The sequence below is a fragment of the Hypanus sabinus genome, chromosome 13 (genome assembly GCF_030144855.1).
Source record: "Hypanus sabinus isolate sHypSab1 chromosome 13, sHypSab1.hap1, whole genome shotgun sequence".
NCBI classification, from domain to species: domain Eukaryota; kingdom Metazoa; phylum Chordata; class Chondrichthyes; order Myliobatiformes; family Dasyatidae; genus Hypanus; species Hypanus sabinus.
The window spans coordinates 103,488,180-103,512,880 of record NC_082718.1 but is presented as its reverse complement, the minus strand read 5'-3'; the positions used below and the strand labels follow the sequence as shown (position 1 = coordinate 103,512,880).

The following is a 24,701-nucleotide window of genomic DNA, read 5'->3' as shown; positions in this document are numbered from 1 at the left end:
ATGTCTTTGTTACCCTTCTTTGCCCGGAGTTACTGGGATCCCTTAAGGAGTGGTTACTTTCCACACTGCCTCTTTGATCAGGATTTTGGTCTCCCTCCTTACCGTGAACAGCCGCTGAGGGACTGGATGGGGTGGGTGGAGAATCAGCTCAGCACTAACAGGTCCAGGAGATCATGCTCAATCCTAGATGAAAACACAGTGGGCAGTTATGTTTCATCAACTCTGTCCCAACAACTTGCCCTGGGAATGCCCCAGCAGAACTTGGATAATTGGAAGATCAGCCTTGATGTGAAACATTTTACCCCAGAGGAACTCCAAGTGAAGACACATGAAGATTATTTGGAGATTTCAGGTATGTCATTGACTGGTAGCAACACCTTGATAACATCAACAGATTCCACCTACTTCTGTCCCCCTGACTCGAATCTCTCTACCATAATTTGTAGTGAGTTGCCCTGCCAAACCTTTAAGCTCCAGAACTCTCTCTCTAAACTCCTCCTTCCCTCTTCCTCTATTACACCTTTCCAGCAATCTTAAACCTCTTTAGCTAAACTTTTGCCATCACTTATTTCATCTCTCATGCACCCCTCTCTCATGATACAATATCTTCATAACTTAAATGACGCTACAAAAACACAAGCTGTTATTACAGAAACTGTTAAAATTACTATCATCATTTTAGCTCACAAGAACACAAGAAACAGAAGCAGGAGTAGTCCACTCAAACCCAAGTGTCCCTTCCACCATTCAATAAGATCATGGCTGATTTTCTGCTTCAGCTCCATTTTGCTTCATTTTCAATAGAGTCGTAGATTCACTAAAAACATAAAATCAGGCACTTCAGCCCATGTAGTCCATGCCGACCTGGTTTTCTGCCTAGTCTCATCTCCCTGCACCCAGACCATAGCCCCTCATAACCCTCCCATCCATGTACCTATCCAAACTCCTCTTAAATCTTATAATGGAAACCACACTTACCACATCTGCTGGCAGCTCATTTCACACTCTAACCCTCTCTCTGAATGAAGGAGCTCCCTCTAAGATTCCCCTCAAATACTCCACCTTTCACCTGAAGCCAACGTTCTAGTCTCACACAACCTGAGGGGAAGAAACCTATCTGCATTTACCCTATCTATAGTCCACATATTTAGTAGATCTACATTAGATCACACCTTATTCCCCTATGCTCCAGGGAATAAGGTTCTAACCTACTCAACCTATCCCTGAAATCCAGGTCCTGAAGTCCCAGCAACATCCATGAAAATTTTCTCTGTACTCATTCATACTTACTGATAACTTCCCTGTAGGTAGGTGACTAGAACTGCCCACAATATTCTAAATCTGGCCTCACCAATGTCTTATACAACTTCAGTATAACAGAACAACTTCTGTATCCAATGCCCTAAATTACAAAAGCTCTCTTTATGACACTATCATTCCATGATGCCACATTCAAGGAACTATGAATCTATATTCCCAGGTCCTTAGGTTCTACCACGTTCTTCAGTGCTCTACCTATCACTGTGTAAGTCCTACCCTGGCTTGTCCTCCAAAAATGCAATGCTTCACACTTGCCTGCGTTAAACTGCATCATTCTCTCAGCTAGTCCAGATCAATCAGCAAGCTTTGATAACTGTTAACACGGTCCACTGCAGTCTCAGCCATGGCACCAACTGCAAATGTGCTGATCCAGTTTACAGCATTATCAACTAAATCATTAATAGAAATGATAAACACCAATGAATCCAGCACAAAGCCCTGTGACACACCATTAATCACAGGCTTCCATTTAGGGAAGCAACCATCTACTGTTATAAACACAAGAAATTCTGCAGATGCTATAAATCCAAAGCAAAGCGTACAAAATGCTGGAGGAATTCAGCAGGTCAGGTAGCATCTATGGAAAAGAACAAACAGTTGACCTTTTGGGCTGAGACCTTTCATCAGAACTGGAGAGGAAGGGGGAAGATGCCAGAATAAAAACATGGGGAAGGAGGAGAATCCAAAATAAATTGTCAATATTTTGGATTAAAAATAACAATCTGGATGCAAGCTTTCATTCCAAACCATCAAAAGTTCCTTCCCACCTGCCCCTCAGAAGATGTTCATCCCACTGAGTTCCTTCTGTAGATTGTGTGTTGCTCCAGATTTCAGCATCAGTAGTTTCTCGTGTCTCCACTAGTTACTGATTCTATACAGTTCATTCGAAACGAATAATGTCCAAGCATTGCCTGATTCATCTGCACACTGGGGCATGTTTATAGTCAGGGGTATTGAATGTCACTCTATATCAAAGGTACATTCTTTTAATAATGATGTCAAATTAATGTTTTCAAGGGAAATGAAATTAAAATGAAAAAGAATCAAAGTTCAAAGTAAATTTATTATCAAAGTACATGTATATTACCATATGCTACCTTAAGATTCATTTTCTTGCAGGCATTCACAGTAAAACAAAAAATACAATAGAATCATTGAGAAACTACACCCAAAAGACTGACAAACAACCAATGTGCAAAACAAGAGAAGCTGCGGTAAAAATAAATATATAAGTAAATAAAAATACGGAGAACGTGAATTGTAGAGTTCCTGAAAATGGTTGTGGAATGAGTTCAGAGTTGAGGTGAATAAAGTTCAGGAGCCTGAAGGTTGAAGGGTAATAATTGTTCCTGAAACTGATGGTGTGGGATCTGAGGCTCTTGTAGCTTCTTCCCAATAGGAGCAGCATGAAAAGGGCATGTCTTAGACAAAGGAACAAATTACTGGTTATGAAAACACAGAAATCTAAAAATTTCTTGAGTACTTTTGTAAAATTGAAGTTAAGTTCTTTGAAGTCTCATTCCTTTCCTCACACTTGTCTCAGATGTAACTACAGATAGGCTTCTAATTACACTTTTGTCAGATTTCTTTTTGCTGTAATATTGAACTGAAATGAAATCTGCAGTACAGCTTCACCACTGAGATAGCAGGGAGGCACAAGAGCACTCTGAACAGTATAGAGAAAAGTTCCACTCTATTACAGTCAGTCAAGTTCCTACACAGCCTCAATGCACCATTTTAGAACCCTCTATGTGGCTCACACACAAATGTTAACTCTAACGTAACCAAAGAACACAACAAAATCTATAAGTAATTTCTTTTACATGAATGTCATGGCTTAGAAATTTCTCTTTGGTGTGAGGGGGCTGCATTAAGAAAGAACATTGGAGATTTTTGGATAACTTAGCCTTGAAAGGTAATGGACAAAGGTCAATGGAAAGCTGCTGGAGATGTACAAAACTAAATGATGCAAGGATGACAAATTCAGAATATTAATTAAAGTGAACTTGTAGGATGTGTGATAGTATGTTGAAATGGGCAAATGTAAAAACATCTATATTTGCATGGTGTGTTTCAGGACCTCAAGACAGTTGAGTGTACTTTATAACCAATGAAGTCCTTTTAACAATAATAAACAAATAGTTACCTGAAACATTTAAACAAGAATTGTCATGTGTAAGAAGGTGGAATTTAAGTTGCCTGCAAAACATGTTCCCAACAAACGGACTCACTACAGAACCAACTTAACTGACTCTAGCAGAATGCCAGAAATGCAAAAGCGTCATTGCTATTACTAAGGAGAAGATGATTTGGAAGCTGATAAGCATGAAGGTAGTTAACTCTCCTGGACCCGATTGGCTACACCCTAAGTTTCTGAAAGAAGTATCTGAAGAGATTGTGAAGGCTTCAGCAGTGATCTTTCACGAATCACTATATTCTGGAATGTTTCCAGAGACCTGGAAAATTGCAAATATCACTTCACTCTTTAAGAAGCGAGGGAGGAAGACAAAAGGAAATTATGGGCCAGTTAGCTTAACTTCAGTGGTTGGAAAGATGTTGGAGTCTATTATTGTTTCAGGATGCTTGGAGGCACATGATAAAATAAGCCAAAGTCAGCAAGGTTTTCTACAGGGGAATTCTTGCCTGACAAATCTGTTGAAATTTTCTTGGAAGCAAATATTAAGCAGTGCAGGTACCATTAATGAACGCCCTTCTCAATCTTCCATACTGTGGCACAACCAACATGTTAACCCTCCAGGACAAACAAGAACCTGTTCAAATTTCATCACCTCTGTTCCAGAAACAGAATAATTCCAACTCTAGTTACAATCCGCAGACAACCCTGGGCATATGCACACTTGGAAACTGGGCACCAAAGGATCACCAGTTCTTTTCCTGAATCGTGAAAGAGGATATGATTTGAACCAGAGCACCAGAAGACTAAGACTTCGCAACACCATTCCACAAAACCAAGGTCCACAATGAAAGGAAAAGCAAACTCAGTTCCTTAGGCAGCATGTGTAGGACAGTCAATGTTTCAGTTGCAGATACTTCCTATCACAGAAGAGTAGTGGTTAGCATGACGCTGTTGTAGCTCAGGCCGTTCTGGGGTTCAGAGTTCAATTCTGCCACAGTCTGTAAGGAGTTTGTACATTCTTCCTGTGAACTATGTGGGGCTCCTTTTACGATCTAAAGACGTACCAGTTAGTAGGTTGACTGGTCATTGTGAATTGTCCTGTGGTTAGGCTAGTGTTAACCAGGTGGGTTACTCTGTGGTGCAGCTCATTGGGTTGGAAGGGCCTGTTCCACACTGGAAATGCTGGAAAGCATGGTATAATTTCTACATTGCAGCGGAGGCAGGCAAAGATGATGAAATTCACCACTGCCTGTCAGGACAGTCTCTGACCGGCTGAGGAAAGGATGCTTGAAGAGTGACCTCAAACTCAGCAGCAGGGTCACAGCTTTTCTATATGCTTTGAAGACAAGGGATACCTACTTAGGGATCTCAAAACCATTGAAAGACCACCAATGTTGTCAATGTGAAATCTTCCAAATGCACTGGTCAAACAGACAGACAACACCAACATCCATTCCTTGGCCAAAATCCTCAGTCTTGTGTCTCTGACCATGCTTAACCAACTTCAAAGGATGGGCCACATCATCCTCAAAGTTGACATGAGGTTCTTGGAAGAAGCATTGTACTCCAAACTCAGTCAAGGCAAGACGTTTTGAGGAGAGCTGAAGAAAGGCCTCCAGGATATTCCCAGAATCTCCCTGAAAAACAGTAGCATCCTCACCAACTCATCGGAGTCCCAAATTTTGATCAGTGAAGATAATGGAGAAACATAGAGTGAGGCACCAGTAATCCAGGACCAGTAGGACATTAAGCTCCTTGAGTCTTTGGGAGGCACCATCGAAGGTTATACCTAAACAGCAGAAGGAGTGCGGATTAACCCACCCCAATGGACCCTTTATGCACCAACTGTCCCATCTATGGCAGAGATGTGTAACTGTCTCATCTCAGAATCCCCAGGAGGAAATGTGAAACAAATCACCCTTATCTCCAAGGAATGGCACAAGAAAAGAATACTTTCTCTTGGTGCTTGACGCAGGATGAGATGAATGAATTTAATCACCAGAGAATACCTTGATCTCTTACAAAATACTTTCCATTCTCCAGGAGTTGTTTGTGAGTCATAATCGTATTGGCATTGAGATGATTCATCTGCATATTGGAAGTGACATACAAAAGAAGGAATCTAATTCAAGGGCAAGAAGATTTAAATAGTTTATGCCTCTTGTCTGAAGTAAGATTTACAGGCATGCTATTCAGAACCTTTTGCTGCATACGTCACCATTTTGAAAAAGAAAGCCACAGGGCAACTCAGTGACTCAGTGTATTATCCACGACAACATGGAGCCGTAAAGATTAACCTTTTGCTTCTGTTTGGCTCTCTCAGTATAATGATAGCAAAACTATTGTTAGATACAAGTACTCCAGGACCAGATTCCTATTCAGAGCTTTCACCAGTTGTTGGTCTAAACTCCACCCATTTATCCTTAAACAATGATCTTGGGAACCAATTAACAGACCACAAAGAATTGCATACTTAAACAGCTTCTTTCCTTTTTCAGACAAGCTGTTAGTGCAACTGTGTAGTTTGCTCCCTCACTAGCCCCTCACCAACACTACAGCAAACATTGGTTAGGATCTGTACTCACTCCTGCCTTTTGGCCTCCCATTGCCGACTGTCTGTTTGGCAGTTCAGAGCCAGGTAACTGGCTGTTAGAAGTTACCCACCTTACCTCAGTATCGCATTTCTGAAATTAGCACTTCCTTTAGGGCTACTGTTGCCTAGGGAACTAATACTCCATGGTCAATACCACCTGGGAATAAGGAGGAAAAAAGTCAGATTCACCAGCAAGTAAGCATTCTGCAAAATATCATTTTCATAACAGACCAGCCTGTTAGCTTATGATATTGTCCTAGAAAAGAGCTGAAAGCATTAACAGCCATAATAATTAACAAGCATGAGCCTCAATTGTTAAGCCAATAATCAGCAGCACTTGTGAAATGCTTCCTCCTCACAGTTTAATAATCACTACACAAAAACTTTTGATGCCTAGAAAACTCCATTGACAGTAAAAAAACAGCAAATAGATTGCTGTAGTAAATAGAGAAAAATATCTTGCTGTAGCATTTTTGACTAAATTCTGTACGAAAATGTTGCAACATGTTTTTGTAAGGAATAAAATATTACCAACATTAAAGCAGAAAATTGCTGAACTGCAGATAATCAGCATTACAAATGAAAATATCATATCCGATCTGCAGTGTGGCACAAAACGTTTTCACATCTCCACCACAATGTAAACAAGAGCAACTCCTGGGCTGCATATAGACGCTCACTTCAGCTTAAATCAGTAAATACTTGAACACTAAAAATTGTCATGTTCACACAGGAAAAAAAGACAGTCTATCTGACAGTCTATTTCTGTGATTTTTTTTGTCTATTGGCAATGTTATGTATATATATGGCACAGGAATGTTAGAGAAATGGAGGGCTATGTAGAAGGAAAGGGTAGATTGATCTTAGGGTAGGTTAAAAGGTGGCATAACAAAGTGGGCCAAAGGGCCTGTAATGTTCTATGTTCTACATCTGTCCAAGAATGGGTGAGTGTATTTTAATTATATGCTTTCTTCTCATGGCATCTCAGGAAATGCATGCATCTCTGGCAAACAGCAAAGTTATTGGGAAATCCTAAGGTTAATTTCTGTGATTTTTAGCCACCAATTAAAATCACCTTGGAAAGCAGTCCCATTACTGCAAGCTGAGCAGGAATGCTACGCAATGGCTCATAGATTTGGAAGATAACCTGTCCCTTATGAAGAAAAGACGGTTGCAACAACATTTTAATCCCTCATGCATCAACCTCTCGTGGGAGAACCATGTCTGCTTCATTAACAAAATGGCTCAGCAGAGGACGTACTTCTTGGGGCAGATGCTAAATTTCCATCTTCTCCGGAACAAACTAGTGCAATTCAACAATGCCCATCATAGAGAGCATCTGCACATCTGCAAATACTGTCTGGTGTGGCGCAGCATCCATGTACAATATATGAATTCTACAGCATACTGTCCGTTCAGCAGAAAAGGTCTGGCTGCAGTCTACCATCACAGCTGGACTTGTACATGTCCAGGACAGAGAAGTGGGTAGGTGTGATCACCCATCCTGCAAACGGTCTTTTCCAAAAGCTCCCTTTTAGAAAGTACTGGATAGGTTTGGAACAAAAACTTCACTATCTTAAAAGTTTATAGCTCCAGACAGTTAATCTTAACCTTAACCACCCCCCCACCACACACACACAATATTACCCAGTTACTGTATTACTCTGTAAACAATTTAAACCATTTTTTATAATACTGCTTACATTGTAAATACATATCAGTATTTATGTATTTATGCACATTTTGTTCCATATCCATGTATTAAACTCAATTTATTTTATCGAACTCTTTATTATTTATACAGTAATTGTCAAATGTTGTCACTTTTTATTGTTGAAAGGTCTCTCATCAGTGTGTACATGCCGATGCTTTGGTAGGGCAGAAAAGTGAGTAAGTCCTTCGCCACGTACCACGCAGATAAATGGTTTCTCTCCAGTGTGACTGTGCCGATGCATTTCCAGTTCAAAGGGGTAACTGAATCCCTTCCCACAATCTACACACTTGCATGGTTTCTCCCCGACATGACTGTGCCTGTGCCCTGACAGACCAGATGCTAGACTGAAGCCTCGTCCACACAGTGAACATGAATACGGTTTCTCTCCACTGTGACTGAGGCTGGTTGCTTCCATAGTCAAAGGATGACAATATTAGAGTCTCAATGGATTAAGAGAGAATGTTGATTCTGTCCACAAATCTTCACTTTCTGAAACCCAAAGCCATGGATTAATGGCTGTAAAAGAATCCACTCCTGATGAGAGGCATTGATCGTGTGGATAGTCAGAGACTTTTTCCCAGGGCTGAAATGGCTGCCACAAGAGGACACAGGTTTAAGGTGCTGGGGAGTAGGTACAGAGGAGATGTCAGGGGTAAGTTTTTTACTCAGAGAGTGGTGAGCGCATGGAATGGGCTGCTGGCAATGGTGGCGGAGGCGGATACGATAGGGTCTTTTAAGAGACTTTTAGTTAGGTACATAGAGCTTAGTAAAATAGAGGGCTATAGGTAAACATAGTAATTTCTAAGGTAGGGACATGTTCGGCACAACTTTGTGGGCCGAAGGGCCTGTATTGTGCTGTAGGTCTTCTATGTTTCTACGTTTATTGCATGTCATGTCAACACACCACAACAAATTCCTAATACAGTCAGTGTATAGTGTGAATCAAGTTGATCCTTGATCCTAATATAGTTAATATATAATCTTGTATTTCTTCAGGGACACTATAGAGTGTATGCTATGGCTGGCTTCCTAGCAGTTACGGGTAGGGTCTGGCTCCTACATTAGACAGGTTACCTGGTCAGGGTCACAGGGATATTGGTACGGCAGAGGCAAATTCTGGGTTGTGCCTCAGGCTTGTATAAAAAGTGAGGTTCTAACCAGGGTGGGAAAGGATCTAGAGATTTCCTGGCTTATATGATGAATAAACTCTTCTCAGGCTTCCAGCCGGGTACAATTATTGATTACAACTGACATTTTATTGTCAAACTCTGTCAACTTCTTCATGGATGATGCCTGGGCAGGTCTGGTCTGGTGGTATTTAAACCCCCATAGTTTGTCCCTACTGATTGCTTAGTCCTCATCCAATCAGATTTCCACTGTCCCACCACGTTGACAATTGAATTCCAGTTCTTACTAAGTGGGAGACCTTTGTCTTTGTTAAAATTCTTTCCCTCTGGTTTTATTTCAATGGCTTCAATCTAGAGGAAACAAGATGGGACAGTGGAAACCTGATTGGATGAGGACTAACCAATCAGGAGAGATGAACTATGGGGATTATAAATACCACTGGACTAGAGATGCCCAGGCATCATCCCTGATGAAGGTGGCATAGCTTGTCATCAAAACGTCGGTTGTTACTGATACCTGTACCCAGATGGAATCTGGTGAAGTTTATTTTAACAAGGGTGTTTGTTCAATGATACCAGGCTAAGCCCACTAGGTGGTGCTATTGCCAGGACAATTGAATGTTCTGTGTAAACTATTTACTGTTACCAACCATCAATATTTCTCTAACACTACAGCTTGCTATTTTAACAGAAAAATATTAACATTTACAGTAACATTTTGTGAGTCCTTGTGTCAATTTTTGTTCAATTCTTCCATTTGCTGCTGTTTAATCCCTTTCCCAGTTCGGATGATAGGTCATTGATCTGAAATGTTAACTCTTCTTCCATGTGGCCTAACAACTGCTGAGTATTTCTAGCAATTCCCGTGTTTATTTGTTCTATATCTGTACCTGTTAATATCTTGTGACCCTGTGTTATACTGAAGGCATTAAAAAAGTCTTATCCACTTAAAAAAGCTAACATTGGCTAGCAATCCACAGATAGTTTATGTTTTGAAGATTCTGGCCTGATAATGCCTTTGCATCTGTACTCCCCTGTATGCATATGTTCATATAAATCATTTAAATGGCTGAAAATATCACAGGATGTTGGGCATATCCAATCTATACATGTTCCTGTATATCCAAATTCCTTTACTCTTTTGCATCTGTTCACTTAACCCTGCCAATACACAAACTCCCAACCTATGTCTGTTCCAGGGCAATGGGCAGTTTTGCTACCACTCATTTGCTAGGTGAAAATCTGGTGACAAGGCAGAGAAAAAAGCATTTTCTTTTCATTTAAAAAAAGTACCCTAATTGGGACCCCCCATCCTCATCACATTCTACAGGGGTTGTATTGAGAGCATCCTGAGCAGCTGCATCACTGCCTGGTTCAGAAATTGCACCGTTTCGGATCACATGACCCTGCAGCGGATAGTGAGGTCAGCTGAGAAGATCATCGGGGTCTCTCTTCTTGCCATTACGAACATTTACACTACACACTGCATCCACAAAGCAAACAGCATTATGAAGGACCCCATGCACCTGTCATAAATTCTCTTCTCCCTCCTGCCATCTGGAAAAAAGCTCGGAAGCATTCGAGCGCTGACGACTAGACTATGTAACAGTTTTTTCCCCAAGCTATCAGACGCCTCAATGCCCGAAGCCTGGACTGACACCTTGCCCTACTGTCCTGTTTATTATTTATTGTAATGCCTGCACTGTTCTTGTGCACTTTATGTAGTCCAGTGTAGGTCTGTAGTCTAGTGCAGCTTTCTCTGTGTTTTTTTATTAGTTCAGTCTAGTTTTTTGTACTGTGACATGTAACACCATGGTCCTGAAAAACGTTGTCTCGTTTTTACTATGCACTGTGCCAGCAGTTATGGTCAAAATGACAATAAAAGTTGATTTGACTTGACTTGCTTTATGTTATCTGTTTCTTTGAATGTTTTTATTTAAGACCATAGACCATAAGATATAAGAACAGAAGTAGGCCATTTGGCCCATCAAGTCTGCTCCACCATTCAATCATGGGCTGATCCAATTCTCCCAGTCATCCCCACTTCCCTGCTTTCACCCCATACCGTTTGATGCCTTGGGCACCAAGAACCTATCTATCTCCGCCTTAATTTTTTTCATGACTGAAGATTGAAAACCTTCCCAAATTAGAGGTTCATAAAAAAGTGTGGTGCAGGCATGATGATAAACTGAGCTGAAATTTACAAGTTCTTCTTGTACGTACACGAGTTTCATATTCAGTGGCTTTTAATTATTTCAGCTGATTTATAGTCATTATAAATTTGAATATTTTCTAGAGATTGGGAGAAAATTTGCTGCTGTCAGATAGGGTGTTGAATGCGATATTGAGGCTAATATGTAGGTTTGTACAAAAGGAAATTGTAGAACTTCAGAACCAGTATGTTAAAAAATGTAATGCTTATTTATCAGTACCAAGGATTTTTTTCTTAAAATGTAGGAGTATCAAATTTTGTAGAAACTCACATGTTGAGTTGTATGAGAAGATTTTATGTGACAGTTTCTAATGACATAATGCCAGTGTGTGGTGCTGTGACAAAGTGTGTAACAATATTGCAAAGCCACTGTCCTGTGATGTCACAATGAAGTCTTTTGTGACCTCATGATTCCTGTCTTCGAATGAACATTTCCATCACAATGCCAGTGCTCAGTAATTTCACCATCTAGTCATAACTATATGTTGCACCAGAGTATCTTGTTGAAATGCTCTCCCAAAACATCAAGCAATGTGCCTGCCTACCTGTCCTGCAGTGTCTCTGGATCTACAACATTTGTTGCCAGTTCAATGGATCACACAATAAATACACACCAGAAAATGACTTCATTGAACAACTATACTTATTTATCACAATGTAGCTTCTGTCATTTAACTTTTCAGTCTGGCAATATCCTGTGATATTTTCAGGCATTTAAACAATAGTTTGATAAAGGTGTCTTTAATGTCCGGATGCTCCAAAAGATCAGGGTAGGGCCAGGGAGATGGCGTCCACTATAGACCTGCTTTGGCAGTAGGTGAATTGCACAGGGTTGACGTTGTCAGCAAGTCTGGAGTTAGTGCAGCCTCTTCAAGTGCTTCATGATAGTAAATATCACAGCCACTGGGCATATACAGAGCAACCTACAATTATTTTAACCGCTTGGCTCCTAAGTTACTCGAGTACTTATTCAGTCACAGAATTGATTACAGTGGGTGAGCTTGCTTTACAGTGTGCCTTTGTTCTGTGGTTTCCAACATCTCGCCCCTGGCAGCAGAGTGCCCTCCCAAACCACAGTGGGGTACTGACGTCACTCTGACTGCTACACACTACATACAGTCAATTCCACATTCTGTTTCTTCTTCCTTTTACAGCTTCTTGATGTCCTTTTAACTGGAATGATCTGTCTGCATGCAGGCAAAAGCCTTTCACTGCAATTTGGTACATGTGACAATAATAAAGCAACTACCAAACGAATTACTTCCTAGTGCGGTCACTGTTACTGTGTAGGGAGAATGTAAGCCCAGTGCAGGGTCAATTCCGTTCCTTCTTCCACTTTTGAGTGAAAGTGGAGCCTCACTTTGTCACAAAGGGATCAATCAGATTTCATCATAAGTATTTTTGACTGTCATATTTTATCTGTAAGCAGAGTCAACAAGAATATTGAATCTGTTAAGGGGTAACATGCTCAATACGCCTTTACTGAATGCAGAATATGTATTGTGAAATAACTATTCAATAAGGTGGCTTTTTAAAGACCAATTTTATTATGAGATGATTCGGTAATGCCAGATGCAATTCAATAGTGTCTCAGAATTCATAATTCATAGAGATTGTGTATCATTGCTATGTCGTGAACACTAATGCAAAATACTGCAGGTGCTGGATATCTGAAATAAAAACTCAGGTAATGTTGGAAATTGCCAGCGGGTGAATCTGTGTCTGCAAAGACAGCATCAAAATTGGTGTTTCAGGTCAACGACCTTCCCTAGAAGTTCATATAGAAAGGCCACTGAGTTATACTGTTAGTCAGTTGCCCACACTTACCACACAATTCCTAAGCGGACTTCACTGAGTCAGGAAGGCTATCTAAGCTGGTGCTGGGCTGAACTCCAAGGCCATGAGTGGCTATGGGGTCTTAAGTGATGTAATTAAGATTCATGGGAGAGCCAGACCAAGTCTCGACAGATGGCAATCTGTCAAGGCAGTTAGACAATTTTCAGTGCATTTGAATGGATAATTAAAATCCACTTCAAACTTCTAAAATACAAAAACTATGGAAAAAGCAACAACTACGCACTGAGGATGCCAGCTCGACTGGCAGTGAAACATCCACAAGCTAATTGCCAAGTCCGGCAAATGCTACAACATCAAACACTTACAAATAATTAAGAACATTGAAACAAACTCAAATAATGAAGAGAGTTGATCTTGCCTTGTTTGTAAATTTCTTCCCCAGCAACCCAGGAATGCACATTCAAATCATAAACACAAGGGATTCTGCAGATGCGGAAATCCAGAGCAACAAACACACAGAAAATGCTGGAGGAGGAACTCAGCAGGTCAAGCAGCGTCTACGCAGAGGAGTAAAAGTTGACATTTTGGACCGAGACCCTCCATTAAGACTTGAACTACATTCAAATGAATGAACTCTCATTCACAGAGGAGTGATGCATCTGTTACAAATTCCAGCATCACCAGTGACATGCACATTCAGAGGATGTGCACATCACAGAAATACAGGCACTTGATGTCCTTTGCTAACTGGCCATGAAACAAGGAGGCTGTGAGAGTCTGGAGTCACATATAGGCTGAAAGGATAAGGATGGCAGATCCTATTACCTGGAGAACAAATGTGAACTAGAGGGCTCTTCTCAACTATTTGGAAATTACATGGTCTTTAAATTCCATATTTTTACATAATTACTTGAATCTAACTTTCCCAGCTGGCAGGATGGGAATAAAACATATCTTCTCATCAATGATCTAGGATTCTAGCTGTTAGTCCATTAATTTGATATGTGTGTTATCACTGCTCCACCTTCATCTGTCTCTTGAAGCCATGGTTAGAATTTATTTTTATGTAACTTGTCTGAACTTGTTGACCTTGAAGAATGGAGTAGTAAGAAATGGTGGATGTTGAGGTTAAGAGATCCACCACACAGTTCTCTAGGTGACTGTCAATTAGTCTTTGCTTCCTCACCAGAGAAGATTTCAAACTTGAGAACAGAGATTGCATACAATATCAAATGTTCTTATAACAATAAGAATGTATCTGAAAAATCAAAAAAAATTGTGAATTTGAATTTTCTTCTGTTCAAGTCAACAGACTTGAACAGAAACTCATCGCACTGTGTCCATGGTTAACTCTTTCTATCCCAAATCATCGGCCTCCTGGAATTAATAAGCCTTCAATTTTCCTTTCTTTCTCCAACGTGTGTTTTTTAGATGAAATCCAGGTGCTGATTAACTTCTGTTGGGTTAATCATAGTTCTGAGCATTAGAAAAGGGAGCTTGAATCTCTTTCAGGGAATCTTGATCCAATAGCTTTATCGATTCTAATCTCAGACAAAACTTGAAGATGCTAGTGATCTTTCTATTACTAACATTGACTTCATGTGAACTCTGTCCTTGAAAGGCATAGACAGAGAGTGAACATGGAGAGGATGTTTCAAGGTTCAAGATTCAAGATCTAGAACAAGAAAGTCCCAAGGTTATACATTTATACATTATTTGATAATAAATAAATAGTGAATCTTGAATCTTGTATGTTTCCAGTAGTGGAAGACTCTAGGTCCAGAGGGTACTGCCTCAGAATAGAGGGATGTTCCTCTAGAACAGAGAGGAGGAGCAATTTCTTTAGCCAGGGGGTGGCAAATCTGTGGAATTCATTCCCACTGATAGCTTCAGAAGCCAAGACTTTGGGTATATTTAAAGCAGAGGCTGATAGTTTCTTGATTGGTATGGGTGTCAAAAAGTATAGGGAGAAGGCAGGAGAATGGGGTTGAGAGGGAAAATAAATCAGCCATGATGGAATGGTGAAGCAGACGCAAAGGGGCAAATGACTTAATTCTGCTCCTATCTCTTATGGTCTTAACTTATACTCACTCTCCAGGACAAGTCATGTTATGCATTTCTTATGGTTCTCTGGTTTTATATGTACTGATTGCAAAACAATATGCACCACTGTGAACAAAAGCAAGATACTATCATTTTAATAACATCTCATTTGGCTTTTACAGATTATTAAACATTTCCATAGTCCTACAAAAGCAAGCTGTTTTCTGCTGGGCCATAGAATTTCCTCCAGCAAAGCCCCAGGAAAGGACTGATATTGGGCGTTCAGCTGTCAAGTGCACCCTAGAGACTGTCTCAATACAGAGTGTTGCCTACACTTGCAGAGCAGCTCCTACAGGTGATGGAGCTCTGTCCCCTAGTCTCACCAACTGACAAAACTATGAGCGTTAGTGAAAAGCCAAAGCAAACTGCAGATGCTTGAAATCTGAAGTAAAACCAGGAAATGCTGGAATGACAAAATAAACCAGGCAGTATTCATGGAAAGAGAAACAGGAGTTAATGTTTCAGATCAAGAATTCTTCGTGATGGAAGGTCATTGTCCTGAAAGTGACAGTTTTCAATCTCCTGAGTTTATAAAGCATTCTACGTAGCTTTTCCCAGCATCAGATTTCTGATATTTCTTATGCTTGTGTCAGATTTGATCTGACTCGGGTCCCGTTGGGAAGCCTGGGGACTCAGTGGGCAATGCTGCATGGCAACAGCCAGCAGGAAGGGGGAAGACGTGCTTGATGGTTTAGGGTTGCACCAGCAGCTAAACAAAAATTAGTACCAGTATGAGCACTGCTATTGTGTCCAAAGGTATTCTGTTGTATTTATTTCCAAAGGAATGCTTAAGTGGGGAATTCCAAAGGGAAACAATTTGCTGAATTGTATATTTTGATAATCTTGCCTTCCATTATCATTGTTCCATATTGGTTTGCTTTCAGGGAACCACATGGAAAAGGAAGATCAACATGGGTTTATTTCTAGAACTTTCACAAGAAAGTACAAGTAAGTTTGTTTTCCATCAAACTGTCGTCTTCACATTAACCCAGCTGTGGTGTTTAACAAGATGACTAATGGGACTAAATATAATTGTGAAACAGAAAAGGAAATGAACAAGTGAGTCAAGGAAAAGTTCTTGGCAAATAAATATTTTATATCTAACACTGGTAAACAACAAAGAAAAAACAGCAAGTGTAAGGTTGGTGAGAGGGAAACAGACAGGAGGTTGGGTAAAGTCATGTGTAAATGTTTTGAGATTCGCTGAGTAGGAAGATGAAGAACGTCGTAGGAGGATGGGGGTTGAAAGCAGGTAGGAAGAAGATAAGTTGTGAGAGATGGAACTCACTGTTCTTAGAATTACCTTAAACAAATACTTAGTTACGTGCTGGATGTGCAATAACTCAGAAAAGCTGTGACATCAGATCGGTCTAAACAGCTACTCAGATGTGTCATAATTTGACGGGCTTCCCTCTCGTCATAAGTATATGTTTCTGTCATTCTGTAATGGATAGCTATGAAGGAGTGGGGTGGGGGGGAGAGAGAGGGGGAGGGGGGGGAGAGAGAGAGAGAGAGAGAGAGAGAAAGGCAAGCAGAAAGAGAGAAGTGAGAGAGAAATGAGAGCAGAGAGAGAAGAGAAGGAGAGAGAGTGTGAGGAATAGTATTGAACAAGGAAATTAGCTACACCACACTTGGTTCAAAGGGGAATCAAATTTCGGTGTTCTGAATGGTGGTTCAATTTATTACTTGTAAGAAAAAATAAGTGAAACTTTACCATGCCTGCTTACTCCCTCTCTTGAATGTGGGGACAGTGTGGAATCTGAGCTGTGTTATCAGTCAAAATCAATCTAGAGGCCTTCAATAGCCGGTTGCTATTTCACCGATTCCTACTAATTCCCACATCTATCTTCCCACCCTGTCTCCTGGAAAAATCCTATTCCCTTTTTTCAGTTCCTTTGTTTCCACTGCATCTGTTCCCAGGATGAGGCTTTCCTTTCTTCTTTTTCTTCAAAGAGAAATGTTCTCTTTCTTCAAAGAACGAGGTTTCCCTTCCTCTACCATTAATGCTGCCCTCACCCTCATCTCCTCCATTTCTCAGGCATCTGCGTTCACCCCATCTTCCCGCCACTTTAACAGAATTTCTCTTGTCCTCACCTACCGCCCCATGAAACTCCACATCCAATACATCATTCCCTGCACTTCCACTATCTTCATTGCGATCCTACCACCAAAGACATCTTTACCTCCCCCCACAACCCCCCACTCTCCACTTTCTGCAGTGATCACTCCCCCCATGATTCGCTTGTCTATTCATCTGTTCCCACTAATCTCTCACTTGGTCATCTCAGCCCGAAACGTTGACTGTTTATTTCCCTCCTGATCAGCTGAATTCCTCCAGCATTTTGCATGCATTGCTGTGGATTTCCAGCATCTGTATAATCTATTGTGTTTATGAGTGCATGGTTGTTGTTAAGAAACCATTCAACCAGTTGATCTATCTCACTCCCCTATGCCCCCTCATCACCATCCATACTGTCATGGTCCGGATCGGTTCCCCTTTGAATTTAGTTAGGTTGCGTTATGATCTGCACCATTGACACTTTGTTCCCTTCTAATTCCATTTCATGTGTCCCTTGAGCTTGGCAATTAAGGTGATCTACTCTCGACCTGAACCGGCAGCTTATAAGCCCCTGGCTTTAGCCATTCGGGGCGAGAGTGTTAAGAAGCCTTAGCAAGTTGCCGTCGCTGCAACAAGCCAGAATTATCCAGCCCTCATCGGAGTACCAGCAATTCGCCTTCCGTCACCAGTGTGGGTCCGGGCAAGGTCAATCTGCCAGGGGTGAGTTGAAGGCGGAGTTCTGACTCGACGTTCATGCCCATTGTCTGTGTCTACCCCTCGAAGAGTCCTGGCTCGGTGCCTGAGTTGAAGGCGGAGTCCTGGCTCGATGTTCATGCCCATTGTCTGTGTTTACCCCTCAAAGAAGAGTCCCAGCTTGGTGCCTGAGTGGAAGGCAGAGTCCTGGCTCGATGTTCATGCCCATTGTCTGTGTTTACCCCTCGAAGAAGAGTCCCAGCTCGGTGCCTGAGTGGAAGGCAGAGTCCTGGCTCGATGTTCATGCCCTGTGTCCGCATCAGTCCCCTTGAAGAAGAGTCCCAGCTCGGTGCCTTATCTGAAGGAGGAGTCCAGGTTCAAAGTTCCTTGTCCTGTGTTTTGGTGTCCATGTTTCTGGCTGTGGCGATCCATGGTGTCCAAGTGTCTGGCGGCAGTGAATCAAGGTCCTAGTCTCCTAGTCCAAGGTCCGCGGCTGTCCATGTTCCCACTGTCCACGTCCAAGGTCCGCGGCTATCCATGTTCCCATTGTCCAAGTCATGGCCACGGCGATCCCAGTTCCCAGTTTCCAAGTCCCAGGTCCGCGGTGATCCAAGTCCCTAGTCCCCTATTCCGAGGTTGGTTGTTCCTCTTTGTCCTCCTTGATTTCCCAATTTTCTGTGTAGCGAGTAATAAACGCTATTTTATTGAACCTAAGAAAGACCTGTTTGTGTCCTGCGTGTGGGTCCTCTCCCAGCATCCTTGTCCCCACCTCGTGACAGATACTGCCAACTACAGATGTGTCATCAATGAGTTTATAGATGGCTTTTGAGTTGTGCCTAGCCACACTGTCATGGGTGTAGAGAGAATGGAGCAGTGGGCTAAGCACACATCCTTGAAGTGCTGCAGTGTTGACTGTTGGTGAGGAGGAGGTGTTATTTGCGATCTGCACTGACTGTGGCCTCTCAATGAGGAAGTCAGGGATCCACTTGCCGAGGGAGGTACAGAGCGCCACAGATTCATTCCCCTTTACTGAAGTAATTCCTCCTCATCTCTGTTCAAAAGGGGCATCCCTTTATTCTGAGGCTCTGCCCTTTGATCTTGGGCTCTCCCAGTACTGGAAGTATTCTCTCAGGTCCAGGTCTCCCAGTCCATCAACATTTCCTAAGCTAATACCATTGAAATAACAGACTCCTTTCTCTTCTGACTGTAGTGGATAACTTCACATTTACTCATGTAACACTGCATCTGCCTGAAATCCGTTGTTGAAATCTTGAATTCACTCCAATTTGTCATTGCAACTGACAAATCCACCTATTTGTCAGGTAACTCTGAAAAACTACATTCTGTTCCTTCACCTAGATCAGGGGTGTCAAACTCATTTTAGGTCACGGGCCAGATTGAGCAAAATGCAGCTTCATGCAGGCCGGATCAGTCGGACGCGTGCGAACGCAGCTTTCATTGCCTCCGTTTTTTCAGCCTGCTCTCATGTGTCTCATTCTCTGCTATAACTACAAAGTGTTTCTTATGAAGAAGACTGCCGAATAAACACTAAAACCCCTGAAAACCTGGTACCTGAATAAACTCAGCATTAGCCATATCATACGCCATAGGCGCTTCGATTACTGGGGCCAGCTTTAATAGAAATTAGATATTATCTCGCGGGCCAAAGATAATTCCACCGCGGGCTGGATTTGGCCCGCGGGCGTTGAGTTTGACATATATGACCTAGATCATCAGTCTGTCTAGGCGTGGCCCCAGCCTTGATTTCCACTGAAACCCCAATAATACTCCCTGCAAAAAACACACACATTTATTCCCATGCAAAAGATTCTGCAGATGCTGGAGATCTTGAGTGATACATGTGGAATCCTGGAAGAGCTCAGCTTTTGTAGAGAGAAATGAACAGTCGATGTTTTAGACCAAGACCCTTTCTCAGGGTAGACCAATCCTGATGAAGGGTCTCAGGCTGAAACTGACAGTTTATTATGGTCTCTGGCCATTAGTTCTGATCTGACCTGCTGGTGGATATGTCAGCTATCAGTCAGCTCAGTGTGGCTCACTCTGAGCAAGATGTGCAAGCCCCACGGGTATAGTATGTAAATAAGTGTTAAGGCATGACTTAAGTGTGTTTGTGTCTGCAATATCATTAACTCTGGAACATGGTAGTGGATCCAAGATGGCGGCATGACGCAGCTTGCAGCGGCCACTCCGGAACTGATTATCTGTTATTTGTGAAATGAGGTGCTGTGCGCAATCATAATTGATTGAAAACGGACATGGAAGCACGGAGAAACATCCGGAAATTCCAGGAAGACCTTCTTCATTGCTGCTGCTGCTGTGAGGTCCGGGTCTCTGCAGGGAAGAACAGGCCCCCAGTCCTCGGGGTCGCGTTGCCGATGGCCATTGGCAGGGCCAAATTAATATGTTCGGCAGAGGATGGTGCTCAGAGAAGCTGTGCTGGAGGGGATAGTCATCGGCTCGGAGGTTCGACGGACTCGGAGTCCTTTCGACGGACTCAGGTTACTTTTGGTGTGTGCTGCTTCTGCGAGGCTGGTTTTGATGGAGCTTCTATTGTGTGCTGCGTCTGCGAGACTGGGTCGGGCCGCGCCTTGGAAGTCCATAGTGGGAGTATTCCCTTTTGCCGCTGGCATGGGATGGTGAGTCTGTCGGGACCCTGGGGACTTGTGGAAACTGTGTGGTGATTTCTTTTGAACTTACAGTCCTTTAACATCTTGGACTATTTTTACTGTGCCCATAGTCTGTTTTTTTAAAACCAAATATGCTATTGTTTGCACTGTTGTAACTATGTGGTTTTGTGCAGGTCTTGTAGCTTTAGTTTTTGGTCTTGTTTTTGTCTGGTGGATTTGGAGCTCCTTTCCGGGGAACGTGCTAGACGGTAGCGCAATATTAATACGCAGCAGCCTCTCCGGACTCTGGTTTGGGGATTGCCAAAAGTTATGTGGATTTTCTGGTGTAGTCTGTTTTGTCATATGCTTTTGTGATATCATTCTGGGGGAACGTTGTCTCATTTTTTAACTGCATTGAATTTGTGGTTTCTAAATGACAATAAATTGAACCTGAATCTGAATCTGATATTCATCACTACAATGGTAACAGACACTGCAGGTAATTAGAATCAATATTTAATTGAATTAATCCAAATATAAATACCAAATTGGAACAATTCTCGATCTCTCACTAGCTTTCAATTCACTGGCCTTGGCCGCCTCATTTTCACCAGTCCCTATAGAGTTCTATCCTCCATTAAGAATGCTTTAAAGTTCATGGCTTGTTTTCCCCTCCACCACCACCCTCTTCCTCCTCACTCACAACTTCTCCTTGGGCTCCTTCTATTTCTCCAGACGAGGGTAGCTATGGCACCCGCATGGGCTCGAATCTACCTGCCTTTTCATTGGTTACGTAGAACAGTCCATATTCCAAGCCTTCCCCATAATGCTCTCCAACTCTTCCTCTGCTACATTGATGACTGCATCTGTGCTGCTTCATGTTGAGCTCAGCAATCCCGTTAGCTTTGCCTCCAACTTCCACCTTGCCCTTAAATTCACTCATCTCTCTGTCTCCATCTCTGGAGAAAAATGATCGATCAACATATTTAGAAACCTATCGTTTCTGACGGCTGTGTTGACTCTATCTCTACACACCCTGTCTCCCATGAAAGTGCTATTCCCATTTCTCAGCTCCTTCGTCTCTGCCACATCTCTTCCCAAGATGAAGCTTTCCTACCCAAGACATCAGAGATGTCTTTCTTCTTCAAAGAACAGGATTTCCCTCTCTCCATCATTGATGATGCCCTCACCCACACCTCCTCCATTTCCCAGACATCTACATTCACCTCATCTTTCTATTGCCTTAAGAATTATAGAGTTCTTCTTGCCCATAACGACCACCCCATAAGCCTCTACGTCCAGCACATCAGTCTCTGCATCTTCTGACAACTTCCAGGGGATTCTACCACCAAACATATCTGTACCTCCCCCCACCCCCACCCACCCACTGCTTGCTGCAGGGATCGCTCCTTCCATGATTCCCTTGTCCATTCGTCCCTCCCACTAATCTCCCTCTTGGCACTTGTCATTGCAAGAGGCCAAAGTGCTACACCTGCCCATTCACCCCCTCTCTCGTCTCCATTCAGAGCCCGAGACAGTCCTTCCAGGTGAGGCAACACTTCACCTGTGAACCTGCTGGGGTTGTTTATTGTGTCCAGTACTCCCGATGCGGCCTCCACTTCCCTGCTGCCACCTGTCATAAATTGGAGAACCTCTTTGTCAAACACCTCCATTCCACCTGCCAAAAGCAGAAATTTTTGGCGGCCAAACATTTTAATTCCACATTCAATTCCCATTCTGACATGTCAGTCCATGGCCTCCTCTTGTGCCTCAATAAAACCTCCAATTAGATGGCGCTAGTATTGGTTTCTCCTTTTGGTTAAAAACGAAACCCCTCTTCCTCCCTCTTCTTCTACTCCCCATGCTGACCTTCTACCTCTTGTCACCTGTCTATCAATTCCCTGTTGTTCCCCACCTCCTTCCCTTTCCTTTATGGTCCACTCTCCCCTCCTATCCTTCCTCTTCAGCCCTTTACCTTTCCCACTCAACTGACTTCACCTATCATCTTCTAGCTTTCCTCCTTCTCTTCACCCCCACCTTTTTATTCTAGCATCCTCCCCCAACCTTTCGAGTCCTGAAGAAGGGTCTATGCCCAAAACATTTCCATTGATGTTGCCTGGCGTGCTGATTTCCTCCAGTATTTTGTGTGTGTTACTTAGGAACAAAATCCTGAGGCATAAAATACAAAACAGACACCAGCGTGGGGGAACATAATCGATAGAATGCATTCCTAGTTTCCTATTTGAACTGAATTCATGAATTTTTTCACAAATATTTGATTTCAGGCTTCCCTCAGGTGTGAATGCCAGGACCGTGATCTCGACCTTAACCTGCAACGGCATTCTAACTGTGGAAGCTCCCGTCCCCAGATCCACAGAGGTAGTGATTCCGGTTCAAATTGAGGAGCAGCCTGAAGATGAGAAGAAAGTGGAAAAAGAGGAAGAGAAGGAGGTGTTGAAGGAGATGAGTCAAGTGAGAGAGGCAGGGGAAGAAAAAGGAATTTCCAAAGAGCCGGGCAAGGAGATGAAAGAGCAACTAGAGATGAAGGAAGAGCTGGACAAAGGGAAGGAGGATCAACAAGGAAAGGAGATAGAGGGAGAGAAGGTGCAGCAAGAGGATGTGGTTCTGGAAGAGCAAGAGAAAAAGTAACTAACGGAGAAAGGAAAAGATATATGCATATAGCAGCAAAATATTTGTTCAAAGTAATTTCTCACAGATTGCTGCATTGATTCAATGTTTTCCTCTAAAATAAGTGAAAGCACATTTTAGATAAATGTAGAGAATGAAAAAAATGTTTTGACATTCTACAGTACTGTGGAAAAGCCTTAGGCACATATATATACCGTAGTAGGGTGCAAATGCTTTTGCACAGCACTGTCGTGATTTCATGTAGTGCAACTGCACTGCTGCCGCAAATAAAAACATTTGTCAAGACACATGTGGGTGATGGTGAACCTGTTTCTGAGTCTCTATTGTGGGCTGAGAGTGGGAAGGGGCAGGGAAAGGGGAATCATGGTTGGGAAAAGGGGAAGGGAAGAGGGGAGGAAGTGGGAAGTACTAGAAAGAAATTCTGTGATTGTCAATAAACCAATTGTTTGGAACCAAATAACCTTGCCTGGAGGGCAAGGAGTGTCTGCAGCCACACCACCCACCCTGCTCCAGTTCCCCCCACATTCCAAAGACGTACGGGTTAGTAGGTTAATTGCTCTCATGGGTGTAATTGGGTGGGTGTGGGCTCATTGTCCAGAGGAGCCCATTATGTCGAAACACAATAAGATAAAATGTTTCCATCTGTGGTCTTACTGGGCTCAACAATACTTACAATTAGTTGCGAGTTAAAAATAAAATATATCTTAGATACCTGAAATGAAAAAGGACATTTAAGCACAGGAGAAATAGCAACAAGGGAAAGCCCGACATGTCTTAGGCTGTGAGGCAGTGGTCAGGAGCCATTCTGGAAGCAAGAGGTGGGTGAGTGCTGATTGTACCATCAGAGAAGCATGGGCCGAGGGGAAGTGAGACGTGGAGAGGGTACATGTTCATGGGCTGAGGGGAAGTGAGATGTGCAGAGGGTACATGTTCATGGGCCGAGGGAAGTGAGACGTGCAGAGGGTACATGTTCATGGGCCGAGGGGAAGTGAGACGTGGAGAGGGTACATGTTAATGGGTCGAGGGGAAGTGAGACGTGGAGAGGGTACATGTTAATGGGCCAAGGGGAAGTGAGACGTGGAGAGGGTACATGTTCATGGGCCGAGGGGAAGTGAGACGTGGAGAGGGTACATGTTAATGGGTCGAGGGGAAGTGAGACGTGGAGAGGGTACATGTTCATGGGCCGAGGGGAAGTGAGATGTGGAGAGGGTACATGATAATGGGCCGAGGGGAAGTGAGACGTGGAGAGGGTACATGATAATGGGCCGAGGGGAAGTGAGACGTGGAGAGGGTACATGTTAATGGGCCGAGGGGAAGTGAGACGTGGAGAGGGTACATGTTCATGGGTCGAGGGGAAGTGAGACGTGGAGAGGGTACATGTTAATAGGCCGAGGGGAAGTGAGACGTGGAGAGGGTATATGTTAATGGGCCGAGGGGAAGTGAGACGTGGAGAGGGTGCATGTTAATGGGTCGAGGGGAAGTGAGACGTGGAGAGGGTACATGTTCATGGGCTGAGGGGAAGTGAGATGTGCAGAGGGTACATGTTCATGGGCCGAGGGAAGTGAGACGTGCAGAGGGTACATGTTCATGGGCCGAGGGGAAGTGAGACGTGGAGAGGGTACATGTTAATGGGTCGAGGGGAAGTGAGACGTGGAGAGGGTACATGTTAA

The 24,701-nt window shown here is 42.8% G+C and overlaps 1 protein-coding gene across 1 annotated transcript; it reads left to right on the top strand.

Moving 5' to 3' along the window:
- Nucleotides 1–23,285, top strand: si:dkey-1k23.3 (heat shock protein beta-1). Its single transcript, XM_059986943.1, has 3 exons — nt 1–352; nt 15,888–15,951; nt 22,668–23,285. Exons 1-3 carry the CDS (start codon nt 1–3, stop codon nt 23,029–23,031), a joined length of 780 nt encoding a protein of 259 aa, XP_059842926.1. The 3' UTR covers nt 23,032–23,285.
- Nucleotides 23,286–24,701: the final 1,416 nt, after the last annotated feature.

Bases quoted from the DNA above. Each gene is read 5' to 3' on its own strand.
- si:dkey-1k23.3 (XM_059986943.1), top strand. From the start codon at position 1: ATGTCTTTGTTACCCTTCTTTGCCCGGAGTTACTGGGATCCCTTAAGG. The intron at 353-15,887 runs GTATGTCATTGA...GTTTGCTTTCAG, and splicing joins AGATTATTTGGAGATTTCAG to GGAACCACATGGAAAAGGAA. The intron at 15,952-22,667 runs GTAAGTTTGTTT...ATTTGATTTCAG, and splicing joins ACTTTCACAAGAAAGTACAA to GCTTCCCTCAGGTGTGAATG.